Source organism: Schistocerca piceifrons, chromosome 2, assembly GCF_021461385.2.
Source record: "Schistocerca piceifrons isolate TAMUIC-IGC-003096 chromosome 2, iqSchPice1.1, whole genome shotgun sequence".
Lineage (NCBI taxonomy): Eukaryota > Metazoa > Arthropoda > Insecta > Orthoptera > Acrididae > Schistocerca > Schistocerca piceifrons.
Window position 1 is genome coordinate 358,268,640 of NC_060139.1, and position 16,495 is coordinate 358,285,134.

Below are 16,495 nucleotides of genomic sequence, written 5' to 3' on the forward strand. Positions count from 1 at the left end.
GTTTCTTGATTTTTTCCATTCTGTAGTTTTCACCACTTCTTCAGCATTTTTTGTTGATGAGTACCTTCCTTTGTTCTTTTGATTTAAAGTCAAAGATAAATTGCTGGTTGTTCATCAATTATAAAATCAAATTTTTTCTTGAGTTTTTGCAGGAGATTTTTCATTTGACAGATGTCTTCTCCAAACAAAATCTCATCATCAATATGTATTGCAAGACACATTTCCTTCTCAGTATCTGAACGATAAACACATTGGTTAGATTTCAGTTGGAAGCCATTCAGTTTCTTATTCTGTTGTAAAGGAGCTTGTTTCAACTCTTACAATGCGTTTTTGAGCAGAGAAATTTTCCCATGTGCTTTGTATCCCTCTCAAAGTTGCATGAAAAAATGTTCTTTTACATTACCTTTAAGGAAGATCATAATTGTCAAATCTTCTTGTGCATTTCATGCAGATAGGAATCTCAGGGAATTAATTTGTACAACAGAAGTAAAAATTCTTTTAAATTCAGTTTTCTTTGATATTGGTGACATCCTTTTGCAACTAGCTTAGCTTAATACTTTCCATTATCCTTTTTCTTGAAGATCCATTTTTGTGTAATTATTTCTTTTCCATGAGCAGTTTGTTTATTCACCAGAGTCCATGTTTCATTTTTATTCCATGATTCTTTCTTTTCATTTATAGCCTTAGTAGCATGACATAATTGTCACATCTCTTTCATAAATTTATTTGACATTTTAGTCTCTGATATGTTTTTTATCTTCTTCTGAAGTTTCTATTCTTTTCTCTTCCTTCTTCTTGAAAAAACATTATATTCTATACAACATAGCCACAGTCTGTATATGCTATAAAAATGCCTTTTCACCTCTTCCATTAAGTTTTTTTCTGAATACTGCAACTCCAAATATACCCAATCATCACAAAGATGATGATCTCCCACACCACATCTGAGCTGGAATCACATGAACAGTTGTTGTCAGACTTCTGTTCATGAGATAAGCTGCAGTCAAAATTGCACAGCCCATTTTGTTTCCAACTTTTGAATCAAAGAAAATGCAGCTTGTTTTTTTCATGGTAGTAAGATTTATTCCTTCTGCCTTACTATTAACTTGAGGAGACTTTTTAATTGTGGAGTCAATCATTAAACTTTATTTTCACACCACTCCTTAAAATCAGTACTTCCATCCTTCTGTGTCACATCTTATTTGTTCTCTCTTCAGACAGAAACAAGCATCACTTTCATTTACATATTCCTTGATGTGACCTTCTGTTTCATCTTTTGTGTTTCAAAAACATACGTACAATCAGCAACCTTTTCTCCCCCATTCTATTCAGCTCCTCCTCACTAGTTAGTTGATCTACCCATCTAATCTTCAGCATTCTTCTGTAGCACCACATTTCGAAAGCTTCTATTCTCTTCTTGTCTAAACTATTTATCGTCCATGTTTCACTTCCATACATGGCTACACTCCACACAAATACTTTCAGGAAAGACTTCCTGGCACTTAAATCTATACACGATGTTAACAAATTTCTCTTCTTCAGAAACACTTTCCTTGCCATTGCCAGTCTACATGCTTGTTTACGTGTATTTTGTTGTGTTTATTGAAGATGATGAAACGTAAAGGCATTTTCAAGAAACGACAATTTAGAGCAATCAAGTTTAGAAAGCTTTCTGTACAAGAGGTTATGTCGCCTGGCAACGACGTTTCTAATTGTAATTCTTCAACAAGTGCATCATCATATCCTCTCTACTTCAACCATCATCAGTTATTTCGCTGCCCAAATAGCAGAACTCATGTACCACTTTAAGTGTCTCATTTATAAATCTTATTCCCTCAGCATCACATTACTTAATTTGACTACATTCCATTATCATCATTTTGCTTTTGTTGATGTTCATCTTATATCCTCCTTTCAAGATACTGTCCATTTTGTTCACCTGCTCTTTGAGGTCCTTTGCCATCGCTGACACAACTACAATGTCATCAGCAAATCTCAAAGTTTTTAATTCTTCTCCATGGATTTTAATTCCTACTCCAAATTTTTCTTTGTTTACTTTACTGCTTGATCAATATACAGATTGAATAACAGTGGGTATAGGCTATATTCCTGCCTCAATCCCTTCTCAACCATAGCTTCTCTTTCATGCTCCTCGACTCTTATAACTGTCATCTGGCTCCTGTACAAATTTTAAAAAGCCTTTCATTCCTTGAATTTTACTCCTGCCACCAGCTGGGTTTAGGATACAACCCCGCCTCACTCCCTTCTCAACCACAGCTTCCCTTTCATGCTCCTTGGCTCTTATAACTGCCATCTGGTTCCTGTACAAATTGTAAATAGCCTTTCGTTCCCTGAATTTTACCCCTGACGCCTTCAGAATTTGAAAGAGAGTATTCCAATCAACATTATCAAAAGCTTAAGTCTACAAATGCTAGAAACATATGTTTGCCTTTCCTTAATCTATCTTCTAAGATAAGTTGTAGGGTTAGTGTTGCCTCATAGAAGAAGTGGACGGTGTTAAATTCTTGGGATTACAGCTTGATAATAAATTCAACTGGGAGGAGCACACCACAGAACTGCTGAAGCTTCTTAACAAATCTCTGTTTGCAATGCGAATTTTGTCAGACATAGGGGATATAAAAATGAAAAAGCTGGCATACTATGCTTACTTTCATTCCATAATGTCATATGGGATTATTTTCTGGGGTAATTCATCAAGCCAAGCTAAAGTTTTCCGGGCACAAAAACGTGCAGTAAGAATTATATGTGGTGTGAACTCAAGAACATCCTGCAGAAGCCTGTTTAGGGAACTAGGGATACTAACTACAGCTTCCCAATATATTTATTCCTTAATGAAATTTGTCATTAAAAATATATCACTTTTTCAAACCAACAGCTCAATTCATGGAATCAATACTAGAAATAAGAATAATCTTCACAAGGATTTAAAGTCACTTAGTCTTGTACAAAAAGGTGTGCATTATTCAGGAACACACATTTTCAATAACTTGCCAGCAGCCATAAAAAGCTTAACAACCAATGAAATTCAGTTTAAGAGAAGCCTAAAGGATTTATTGGTGGCCAACTCCTTCTACTCCATTGATGAATTTCTTAGGAAAACCAACTGATTTGTATATAAGTACAACATAACTTCTGCACAATTTCAGTGCAGTAATGTGTTCACTGAAAATTTGTGTGTGTGTGTGTGTGTGTGTGTGTGTGTGTGTGTGTGTGTGTGTGTGTGCTTGTGTGTGTGTAAGTGTGTAAGTATAATCTAACTTCTGCACCATTTCAGTGCAGTAATGTGTTCATTGTAAATAAGTATTACAGTAGTTGTATTACATGTTTCTTACCTTATAAATAAATAAAAAACTTTTTTATTTTAAATTCAGTGCAATAGTATTTGTAAAATGACTCTTAGTGTTCATTAAAAAATGACGATCATTCCACTTGGGACCTGTGGAATGATACATTAGCTTATTTGTTTTAGTTGTAAATATTTGTCATGTATTGTTGTTTTTCTGACATGTTCCACATCCTGGAGGACCTCACTACGGATCAATTGGAATGAAAGTAAATCTAATCTAATCTAATCACATGTTCCCATATTTCTACAGAATACAAATTGATCTTCCCTGAGGTCAGCTTCTACCAGTTTTCGTCTATAAAGAATTCATGTTAGTATTTTGCAGCTGTGACTTATCATACTGATAGTTCGGTAATTTTCACACTTGTCAACACCTGATTTCTTTGAGATTGGAATTATTATATTCTTCTTGAACTCTGAAGGTATTTCGCTTGTCTCATACATTTTGCTCACCAGATGGTGGGATTTTGTCATGGCTGGTTCTGCCAAGGCTATCAGTAGTTTTAATGCAGTATTGTCTACTCCTGGGGCCTTGATTTGACTTAGGTCTTTCAGTGCTCTATCAAATTCTTCACACAGTATCATATCTCCCATTTCATCTTCATCAACATCCTCTTCCATTTCCATAATATTTCTCTCAAGTACATCACCCCTGTATAGACCCTTTGTTTGCTCCTTCCACCTTTCTGATTTCCTTTCTTTGCCTAGGACTGGTTTTCCATCTTAGCTCTTGATATCCATTTTAGCTCTTGATATTCATAGTAATGGTTCTCTTTTGTCCAAAGGTCTCCTCAATTTTCCGGTAGGCAGTATTTATCTTACCCCTAGTAATATATGCTTCTACATTGTTACATTTGTCCTTCACCCATCCCTGATTAGCTATTTTGCACTATCTGTCGATCTCGTTTTTGAGATTCATTTTTGCCTACTCCAGTTACTGCATTTTTATATTTTCTCCTTTCATCAGTTAAATTCAGTATCTCTTCTGTTACCCAAGGATTTCTACTAGCCCTTGTCTTTCTACCTACTTGATCCCCTGCTGCTTCACTATTTCATCTCTCAAAGCAGCACATTCTTCTTCTACTGTATTTCTTTTCCCCATTCTTGTCAATCATTCCATACTACTCTTTCTGAAACTCTCTACAACTTCTGGTTCTTTCAGTTTATTCAGGTCCCATCTCCTTCAATTTCCATCTTTTTGGAGTTTCTTCACTTTTAGTCTACAGTTCACAACCAATAAATTGTGCTCAGAGTCCACAGCTGCCCCTGGAAATGTCTTACAATTTATAACCTGGTTCCTAAATCTCTGTCTTACCATTATATAATCTATCTGAAATCTTCCAGCATCTCAGGCCTCTTCCACATACACAAACTTTCTTTCATTATTCTTCACCCAAGTGTTAGCTATGATTAAGTTATACTCTGTGCAAAATTCTACCAGGCAGCTTCCTCTTTCATTCCTTCCAGTCCATATTCACCTACTTTTCCCTCTCTTCCTTTTCTTGCCGTCTAATTCCAGACCCCCATGACTATTAATTTTTTGTCTCTCTTCACTATCTGAATAATTTCTTTTATCACATCATATATTTCTTCAATCTCTTCATCATCTGCGGAGTAGCTGGCATATTAACTTGTACTACTATGGTAGGCATGGGCTTCGTGTCTATCTTGGCTACAATAATGCATTCACTATGCTGTTTGTAACAGCTTACACGCGCTCCTATTTTTTTATTCATTGGTAAAACTACTCCTGCATTACCCCTATTTGATTTTGTATTTATAACCCTGTATTCACCTGACCAGAAGTCTTGTTCCTCCTGCCACCAAACTTCACTAATTCCCACTGCATCTAATTTTAACCTGACCATTTCCATTTTTAAATTTTCTAACCTACCAGCCCGATTAAGGCATCTGACATTCCAAGCTCTGTTCCGTAGAACACCAGTTTTGCTTCTCCAGATAATGATGTCCTCCTGAGTAGTCCCCACCCAGAGATCTGACTGGGGAACTATTTTACCTCCAGAATATTTTACCCAAGAGGACGCCATCATCATTTAACCATACAGAAAATCTGCATGCCCTTGGGAAAAATTACAGCTGTAGTTTTCCCTTGCTTTCAGCCGTTCACAGTAACAGCACAGCAAGGCCATTTTGGTTAATGTTACAAGGCCAGATCAGTCAGTCATCCAGACTGTTGCCCTTGCAACTGCTGAAAAGGCTGCTGCTCCTCTACAGGAACCACACGTTTGTCTGGCCTCTCAACAGAGACCCCTCGGTATCTACAAGCGATTGCATGTCAGAAGACCTTTTGCAAGCTGGTTGCAGTTTATTTCATGTAACAAGAACTTTACAGTTTGATAGTTGTATAACTAATGAAAGTCATATTTTGTAAGTTATGTGATATGGTATCTATGTTAAAGAGTATCTGTAAATACATGTATAGTAATGTTAAGTTAAGAAATTAATGTCATAGAACTACAGATAAATGTAAGTAATATTTGTCATTACCATATTTGTTAAATACTTGTTTTAAATTGTAATACATAGACTATATTTTATCACTTCAGGATAAACTGCTGACTTGTCCACTATGTGCCAAATGTGATCAAACAGAACAAAGTTAAATCAATCACTTAATCAAACAATTACAGATATAAAAGTTCACTGCCACAAAATATCCCTAAATCTAACAAAATACCTGATCTTAAATGTTTGGATTTGATAGTCTATACAGTGTATCCTGATTATGTGGTGACTGAAAAAAGGAGGTCTTAAATACCTTGACCTTAAAAGTCTGTACTGGTGGTCCTTTCAGATCATACAAAAATTGACCAAAACAAAAAGCATCTTCATCACTGTCTACTGAAGTAATACCCTGTAGAAAGAGATGTTGTTATAGAAGATGCCAAACTGCAGGAGATAATAATAATAATAATAATAATTATTATTATTATTTTACTGTCATTCAGCCAATAAAGCAATAGACAATATCACACATATTATAATTTAAAAGAAACAACAGGATTGTTATTAGTGTTATAATATTCTATTACAGCTGAAATTTTCAGTTACATCATAGACTGGCAGTATTTGCTTGAAAGCTTGTACAGGTAATTCTTATACAGATTGTGGAATCTTATTAAATAATTTGTGCCTCACGAGTTCATAATCATTCAGTGATTTTGACAGTCTGTGGTATTGGATATAAATACATCTGTTCTCTCTTGAACTGTAACAATGTACATTTTCTCCGCATTTTGTTTCTGGTAACTTCTTTTTTTTGTGTAAATTACAGCATACTATAAGTTTATTGCAGTCATGATCTTTCATTCACAAAAAAGCAGTTTACAGTGTATCTTACAAGAAGAACCAGTAATTACCTAATAGCTTTTTTCTGCAGTATTAAGATCTCATGCACACAACTATACTTCCCCCATAAAATACCATATGTTAGTATGCTTTGGAAGAAAGAGAAATATGATGTTCTAACATACTTTATGGGTACACAATCCATAAGTCTCCTTAACAGATAAATTACTCTTGACAGCTTACACTAATATATTGTACATGTTGACTCCAAGGTAATTTATCATCTAAATATACCCCCAAAAACTTAACATATGTGCTGTGTTTTGTTGCCATTCAATAAGAAGCCATTTTCTTTAAACCAGTTTGAAGCTTGGTCCACTGTCTTTGCAACACAACTTTTAAGGCTGCTGAGATCATTACTACAATGAACTGTACTAGACTTCATAAATGATGGCAGATCATTGATCATTATTAGGAACATAAAAGGGTCCAGTGTGTATCCTTGGGGAACACCTACCTTAACTTTCCTATTCTTGACATTTCCTTGCCAACACAGACAATTTACCTATGGTCCTGTAGATATGAGTTTAATAGTTTAAGGCTGTTACCTTCACAGCCATAGAATCCAATTTTTTTCCAGAAGTGGTGTGTGCTCTACAAAGTCAAAAGCTTTACTTAGATCACAAAAAGTGGCTTGAAAAAATACTTTTGTCCTCAAACACTTGATGTATGTATTTGACTACAGAGTCTATAGCATCAACTGTTGACAAATTTTTCCTAAAACCATACTGTGATTCACTAATTATTCCTAGTTTTTCAAAGTAAACATATAATTGTTGGTAAATTACACATTTCAGTACTTTAGAAAACACTAGGACTATAGAAATTGGCGTGTAACTTGAAAGTAAGTCAGTATATCCTTCTTTATGTATCGGAACTACCCTACACACTTTTAGCTCATCAGGGAAATATCTCTCAGCTATGCACTTGTTTATACAATATGCTAAGGGATACACAGTATAATCTATTACTGTCTTTAGTACATTACAAGATATGTCTTATACATCTACATTGTCTGCTGGTTTTAGCTGTTTTACTATCCTTGGAGAGATCTCAGAGAAGGCAGACATGCGTGTATTAGCTCGTAGTTTACAAACATTTTTTGAAAGAATCTCTGATGGACTAATATCAGGTTTGATAAAAGAATTTCCTACTTCCTCAATTCATTTAACAAAATAATCATTAAATTTTTGGAGGCATATATAAATTTTCTTGTTTCTTTCATTTTTAGCAATACTATTTATTAATTTCCATGAGGCTTTGCACTTGGTGGAATCCTCAATACTGCTGAAATTGTCTGCTTTTTTGGCTTCTGCAATGAGTTTTTTATGCTCATTCCTATATTTAAGATAGGCTAATCTGGCATTGTCAGTATTCAGACTTTCATATACATTGCGCAACAGCATAACTTGGTTTTTCACATTTGTTAGTTTTTCACTATACCATGGATTTGTTTATTCATGGCCTTGCTTTTGAGGCCTTTGCCTATTGCTTTGTGAGAATGTCATCATTAAATTATGTCAAAAATGTTTTAAAGAACCTTTCAAATGTTATATTTGCCTACAAATCATTGCAAAAGCTATAATGTGTGTCACCATAAGACTGGCCAAATCAGTCTCTGTCTGCAAGGGACTTACGAAACCTGACAATATATGTTATGTACATACAACAATAAATTTACAGCATGCCACAAAAGGTAAAAATCATAAGAAATATTTTTAAAAATTTGCTAGTGCTTACTGGATATCCTTACTTGAACCAATTGAAGATTACCTCACCTTGGCTTCTAATGAGAAACTGACTCTTCTTAGTATGCGGTGTTGTGAAGCTAACTCAATTTTTGGAAATCAAAATATAACTAAATGGACTATTTCATAACTATGTAGAGTATGTTAAGTACAATAATACAATCTGTTTGTGAGCCTATATTAGAAACTATCCAGGATGTCTGGCACATTAATAAAAACCTACTGGGAAACAGAAATATTATCCTGGCTGTAGTTTGTAATGATTCAGATTTAACACATAAATTTGCATTCTTTTCATAAGCAGTTATCCCATAAGAGAACCTCCTGAAGCAAAACTTACATTACTAAACGAAATGCCATTTTGAGTGTGATGAAGGCAAGTCTACAATATAACCATAATAAAGAATGTGTAAAACTATTGCAATGTGTGAAGGAAAATTACACAAAAATTCTTCATTTTATATACTATATCTGAAACTAACAGGCCAGACTATGAAACCAATTTACCATGCAGTATTTTTAAGAGGGAAACTATCATAGAATGTAACAGTGTTTATATTCATTAAGAGAGAGACTGTCATAAATCATGGCACTACTTCTGTTCAAAGAATGAGAATGCATAAATAATACTTCACATGTAACAGACATCTATAACAACATAGGTTATATTAAGAGAAGCATTGATACGTTGACACCAAACATACTAAAATGTTTGAATATAATTACACTAAATTTGCAAGGTTTGTTAAAATGTATGTACATGCATGTGCACTAAAGGACATCTCAAGAAGTTCACATAGTGTAGAACACAACAACAAATTTGTCTGGTATAGGCATGTGAATGTAGTGAACATGCAGAATCCTCTCACAGTACTGCCGAACATTTAGAATGAACTAATGAATAAAGATAGCAGTTTTCAATTGAGTATGGCCTGGGACCAAGCCTTGAGCATGATTAAAGAACAGTGGAAATCTGCTCCCATCATAGTAATTGAAAGGACAAAGGATTATTGTCACAGCACTGGCAGAGGCCCGCTCTGGTGCCGGTAGCAGTGTGATTGAGAACAATGGATTGAGCTGCAGCCACATGATTCCCTCACAACTGCATCATTTCCACACCCAGAAACTGCCAGCTAGAGGCTGTGGGCAATGGGATGGGATATAAAGACAGCACTCAGTGAAATACAGTCAGTCATCATGAAATCCTGAAGATGGCAAGAAGTTGGCTTGCCAAAATACTGCACCTTCCTAATAATGGCATCTGGCTGAATGCCCAAGAAATATTCAAAATAACTTTAATTATCATCACTGAATATCTTTTAATTTCAGGGCTTATTGTGCTACAAGTGTTGTAAGTCCCCTTTAATAAATGAACCTACCGTACCCAAGAAAAAGACTTGGGTTACAATGAGAGAAAAACTTGGAAAAAAGATTTACTGAATAACTGAAGCTAACATTGTGTCTTGAACTTGTGTTGAGGTTCTGCTGACAAGGAGACTCAGGTGATAAATGTGAAAATAGTTGAAATTAATAACAAATGTGGATAATGTACACTACTTTTGAAGGGAAAAATTAAATGAAACATGATATGACGATTATAATATGTTCTAAACACAATCTTATGCCACAGCAGTCATCATTGTATGAGCTAGATTATCTTGTGCACAATTTAATGTCACTGTTACAAAGAGTGCATTTATCTGTATCTATAAATAGGTAGCACCACAGTTGTTTCAAATGAAAGAAAAGAGATTACTGAAATAAGTTGATGCACTATCTACAGCTGAATTAACTGCACCATGTTGATGCCTCTTGAACTCATATATAAAGAAAAGGGAAACTAATAAAATAGAATCACTAAATGTGAGTGGCAAAACCATATGTAGAACCAAAGAGGAGTGCAAAATTCAATATATGAGGGTTGGATCTGTAATAGTGGCAACTATTTATTTACAGCTTGTACAAAATAGATACATGTTTCAAACATTTGCTGACCTTCAAATTAGTCACCAGAATTGTGTGTAACCTGTTGCCAGCAATGTGGAAGTCGTAGGATACTCTTAGCAGTGCCAGTTGTGTTGACAGTTTGAGTGTCGTCGTCTATTGCCCGACGAATTTGTAGCAGTTTTGAAGTGAATGCCATGAAGTGTTTCCTTCAGTTTAGAAACTGAGTTGAACTCACAAGGGCTTAAGTCAGGGGAGTGCAGTAGATGGTATAGCACTTGGCAGCCCCATCACTCAAACAAATCAGTAACAGCTTGCACTGCACGTGCTTGAGTATTGTCCTGCAAAATGATGGTCAGGTCCTGCAGAAAGTGTCATCACTTCTGTCTCTAAGCTGGTCATAGGTTGTGTTCCAGAAATGAACAGCATAGAGACAATAATGATGACACTTTCTGCAGGACCTGACCATCATTTTGCAGGACAATGCTCAAGCACATACATTGCAAGCTGTTACTGTTTTGTTTGACTGATGGGGCTGCTAAGTGCTATACACCTACTGCACTCCCCTGACTTACGCCCTCATGAGTTCAACTCAATTTCTAAACTGAAGGAAACACTTCATGGCATTCGCTTCAGAACTGCTACAAATTTGTCAGGCAATAGACTGCGCTGCTCGAATTGTCAACACAACAGACACTGCTAAAAGTATCCTTCGACTTCCATATTACTGGCACCACGTTATACACAATGCTGATGACTACTATGAAGGTCAGTAAAACTTTGAAACATGTATCTATTTTGTACGAGCTGTAAATAAATAGTTGCCACTATTAAAGTTCCAAGCCTCTTATATCTTGCTGCCTGTTTAAAGCACAATTCAAAGAAATGTTCCCAATACCACAAAATTCAGTTTAAAGTTTCATTAAATAATTCATTTACAAAACGGTTTCCCATGCTATCTTAGTTTCCTGTGCCCTCCCCTGGTGTCACAACCAATGATTCATTTCAGATGTAACAGAAGAATTTATTCCTCCACGCACAGAACCATCCTAAGCAGGAATGATTTAACCATCTGCCTTATTAATTCAGTATTTTTTTAAAAAAATATGGCTCAAAATAAAGTCTGTTCTGCCTGCTATTTGTCTTCACCACCCATATTACACCACACTGCCTGTCCCCTACAATGTATTTTTTCTGTATGGTCTCACCTCCTTGCAGCTGCTCTCATTTCAAAGTTTCCTCATGTTCTCCTGCTCAGATCCATCATCTGTAGGGCAATGATAATGAAGAACCACAATATTAGTAGAAGTATCAGAGGTGTAAAAATGATTGTGAGGCAAATGTAAGTTAAAATATTAGGAATATTAACAGAAATATGAGAAAGAGGACAGAGAAGGGAAAACTGTAGTGAGCCACGTGTACATTAAAACCTGTGAGACAGAGAACCAATTTCCATCTCTTCATACAGAACCATTTTTCATCTTTCAAGCTTAAAAGAAACAGTAATGGAATGGATGATCAAAATGACAGTAATACTGAAATGCATTATGTATACACATTGCATCTGTCATCTTCCCTGACATTTCCAGCAATAGGATGTTAAACATTATCAGTAAATATTATTTTTTTGTGCTTGTGTTTGTCAAGAGTCTGATAGTAAATATGACTAACAGAAAGCTGCACAACAGCTGCAGTTGAGTTGATATACCATGAAAGTCCTTTCATCACTCAAGCTTTCATTCATGCTCTATTTTTTGACAGTGCTGGAACTGTAGTGTGCAGTACTACTGTTGTGTACCAAGGAACTTTTCCAATGAAGTTGTTTAAATGGTTATAAACAAATCAAGAAAGAAGTGCAGTTTTCATGTCATTGGAATTGACAAATATACTGAAGATACTGAGCAGGTGATAGAAGGATACTTTGCAATCTATTTTAATAAATTAAATAACATCAATGTCGTTTAGGAAAGTCATATTATTTGTACAGTACTTGATTAAAAATCATATTTCTGTACTGTATGAGGAATACTTTTATAACATTTAGGAGGGGAATGGGTCACGATTCAACTTAGGCTGAGGTTGAGCAAAGATTTTCTGAGAGATCGTGTTAAACAAAATCTTGTATTTATAAATTTGGGAACACTTATAAAACAACTAATGTAATTAGTAAAACTGTCTGAGGATACTGTTTTTTGTTGGTAGAGCTATGCAAACATGAATCTGAGTGTGAAAAATTGATACATAATTCAAAATATTAAGAAAAAAATGCCAGCTTTATATCTCTGAAATACATAGTGTTTATGCTAGAGTTAATAATTCAAGTAAGATAAAACTAGGAAAATAGATACTATTTTTAATATGATCTATAGTTTTAATTTGGTGCCTGATTAAAGACATATATGCAAGCTTTACACATATGAAAGCTATATGACTGTGTGGCACATCAAACTGAAGAAGTACAATTCTTGGTCATAAAAGCATGCAATACAATAATTATCACTTGATGTATTACATTTTTTAAGAACCTACATGTTAGAACATAGAAGCAGTATATACCCATATTGAAAACTCTTTTGGTGCACTAGTCCTTTCTCCTGTTGGTGACAGGGCCTGAGGAATGTGCTCCAGGGTCACTGCTGTCACATAAATTTCTGTAATCAGTTTAATTGCTGCTGAGCCTGAACTGCCATGGAAAGCCCAGCATTCACCGGGCAAAACATTTGCCTGCAACACAGCATTTAAGTACTATTATGGAAAGGTTGTCTATTTTTGTAAATATAAGGAATAGTTGTAAATCTTGCACAGAACAAACAATTGCTAGTTTGGAAGAAACATAATTGGATAATTTCTACTAGTCATCAACTGTATGAAAATATCGTTTTGTAGTTGTGAATACAGAATTAGAAGTATGACCAAGGAATTTTTATCTACAACCACATCTGTACTGTGCAAACCACCTTTCAGTGTGCAGCTGATAGCTCTATTCCCCCCCCCCCCCCCCCCCCTTTTTCCCTATTCCATTAGTGAATAGAGCATGGGGAGTATCAATGTCGGCAATTTCTGTGATTTTCTTGTGGTGGTCATATCTGGGATATATGGCATATCTGAGAGAAAGTAATATGTTGTCTGACTCTTCCTGAAATCTTGGAATATCCATAGTAAACCTCTCTGTAATAACCAAGCCTCTCCTCTAGTGTGTGGCACTGGAGTTTGGTTAGCATCTCTCCAATTCTCTCCTGATGACTAACGGTAAGAGTCCCAAACTGATGAATAATATTTAATAATCAGTCAAACAAATTTTAAGCCAGCCAGTCGCTACTGCACTTAAATTACTTCTCTTTTTGATCGTCTCAGTTCATCATTATTACCGTACTATGTAAGAACAGAATAATCATCTGTCAGTTCATATCATTTTTAACTTGGACTAATAGTTACAGTTCCTTTTTATAGTGTATCATCAAACAGTTTCATTAATTTTCAGTCTATTTTTATATGCAGTCCAGAAAAACATATTCTTATCAGAGCACGAGGTCATATACTCTTCACTGTCTGAAGTAATTCTACACGTATTCTTTTTCAGACAGTGATCATTTTTTAACACACTCCTTCTGCATCACTCCTCTGATCTCTCAGTAATACTCCTGTGCTGAGGGTGCATAAAAGGTAAGCATTTTTCAAATGTACTTGTATTGATCTCACAGATATTTTACTATACACATCTTAAAAGATTACTGAAGGCAGATACTTACAGTGTGGGAATTCATAGTGATGTTAATCACCCCTCACTTACTTTTACTCTGAACTATTGCAAATAACTATTATGGAACAATGTCACGACAAAAAATAGAGTCTGCACAAGACTACACGTCATAGTAACGGAAAATTTAAATAACATCATAAAACCCTACCAAAATTTGAAATTTATGAATATTTAGGTCCCTTCCTTGAGCTCCAAAATTGCAACACTCATTCATGCCTTCAATAAATAAATATTTCTGACAATATGAAACTAAACAAAACACAACAAAATGATAAACCAAGGAAAAAAGGGGGGGGGGGGGGGGAGGAGGAGAGGGAGAGAGAGAGAGAGAGAGAGAGAGAGAGAGAGAGAGAGAGAGAGAGAGAAACACACACCATTCATTCACACAAGCATGCATGCACACCTCATGCATACATGACTGCCAGTTCTGGTAGCTCAGGCCAGAAAGCAACTATCATGTGGGATGGAAGCAGCAGTCTGGAGGGGGGGATGGATAGCAGTGTATGGGTGGGTGGGGAGAGAGAGGAGGCTGTCTGATGGACCGTGTAGGGACTATAATTTCAACAGGCACGTGCAGCACCAAGAGGTTGTGGGGAAGGGAGGTGGGGAAAATGGAGCAAAAAAGAAGAGGAATGGGGAAAGATGAGTGGGTGTGTTGGCAGGGGGAGGCAAGCAATGAGGGTGGGAGATGAGAATAAAGAGGAGGTGATATGACAGAAGGGGTGGAAATTGTTGGGCGGGGGGGGGGGGGGGGTGCAGGGACAGTAAGTTACTGCAGGTTGAGGCCAGAATAATTATGGGGGCAGAGAATGTGTTGTAAGGATAACTGCCATCTGTGCAGTTCAGAAAAGCTGGTGGTGAAGGGGGGGGATACAGATGGCTCGGGTAGTGAAGCAGCCATTGAAATCAAGCATGTTATGTCCGGCTGCATGTTGTGCCACAGTGTGGTCTACTTTGCTCTTGGCCACACTTTGGTGGTGGCCTTTCATCCTGGTGGGCAGCTGGTTGGTAGCCATATAAGTATAAAGAGCTATGCAATGATTGTGGCAGAGCTGGTAAATGACATGGCTGCTTTCATAGGTGGCCCATCCACTGGGGGCCACTTCCTGTGCCTTCCTTGGCACCCTATGCTGTCTTCACACAAATATGCACCCTACTCAAACCTCCTAGTCAACCTACTTCCTTAACATCTTACAAAGGTCTACGCTAATCATAATTAGATAGAAGACATATAACACCAGTTCTCCTGTGACATCAGCCCTACATTTCAAATTAAAGTTGTTACTTCTCATGATATTCTGCATCACGTGTTTTCTTCTTTTATGTATAGCTTCAGATCTATGATGTTCCTCAAATCTAACTACTCCTTGGAATGGAGTCTGACAGCAAATATACATTTTCATGTGGGTTTCGTTTTATAAGGGGCTATCACAAAGTTTTCCATTTGAGGGTGTTGCTGCAGCATATGTACAATGTAGCATGAAACTGATGTGGAGAAATAAGCACTGAGAAGTACAAAAAAGTTCAGTGTGCCATTTTTGTCTTTCTAATTTGCATGAAATTAATGCAGACATGTGAACTACAATGATGTTATTACTGAACAAGTACAAACAGGATCAAAATGTTGTTATTCTTTTCTTGACTGCACAAGGACAAACACCAGTAAACATACATTGGAGAATGGAGAAAGTTTAAAGGTCAGCACATCTTTCAAAAACCATTGAGCAATGGTGTGCCAAGGTCCAATGCTGGTCACAATTAGATAGAAGAAATCGGGTGATCTGGGAGTCCAGCCTCAACTGGAAGACTCAAGTGGGAGATACTTGAGCACCCACCCTATAACCCTGATCTCTCCCTATGTGAATATAATGCCTTCAGTCCTTTAAAAATGGCCTTGTAGGGTTGATGATTCTTGTCAGAAGTGGATGTGCAGCAGGCAGTTACAGACTTTTTCACACAGCAGGACACAGTGTTTTACCAAACAGATATCTTCAATCTGATGTGTCAGTGGGATGATTGCCTCAATGCTCATGGTGATTTTGCCTGATTGGCATACTGATTCTGTATGGTATAGCCTTAGGAAGGAAACTTTTTCGTCACTCATTATAATTTAAATGGCCCATGGTAAACATGCAAAAATTCCTTTTATTTTGGAGTCTTTGGCTTAATGAAAATTAGGCCCCCTATTTCAAATACAGTAGGTTTCGACCAATTTTCTTGCCATCTCTTTCTTCCTTCTGCTTTCTCATTCATTCCTTTGCAGTCTTCTCCTTCTTCTGTGATGTCAGCTCTTGAGTAACAGAGAAC

General features: G+C 36.3%; 1 protein-coding gene across 1 annotated transcript in view; it reads right to left on the reverse strand.

The window, feature by feature from the left end:
* Positions 1–16,495, reverse strand: part of LOC124777136 (klaroid protein-like) — a 468,625-nt gene that overhangs the window by 3,434 nt on the left and 448,696 nt on the right. Inside the window, exons 7-8 of the mRNA XM_047252430.1 lie at positions 12,985–13,152; positions 6,147–6,242 (exon numbers count right to left, since the gene is read on the reverse strand). Of these exons, the coding sequence (XP_047108386.1) occupies positions 6,147–6,242; positions 12,985–13,152 (264 nt within the window). The remainder of the gene's footprint in view (positions 1–6,146; positions 6,243–12,984; positions 13,153–16,495) is intronic.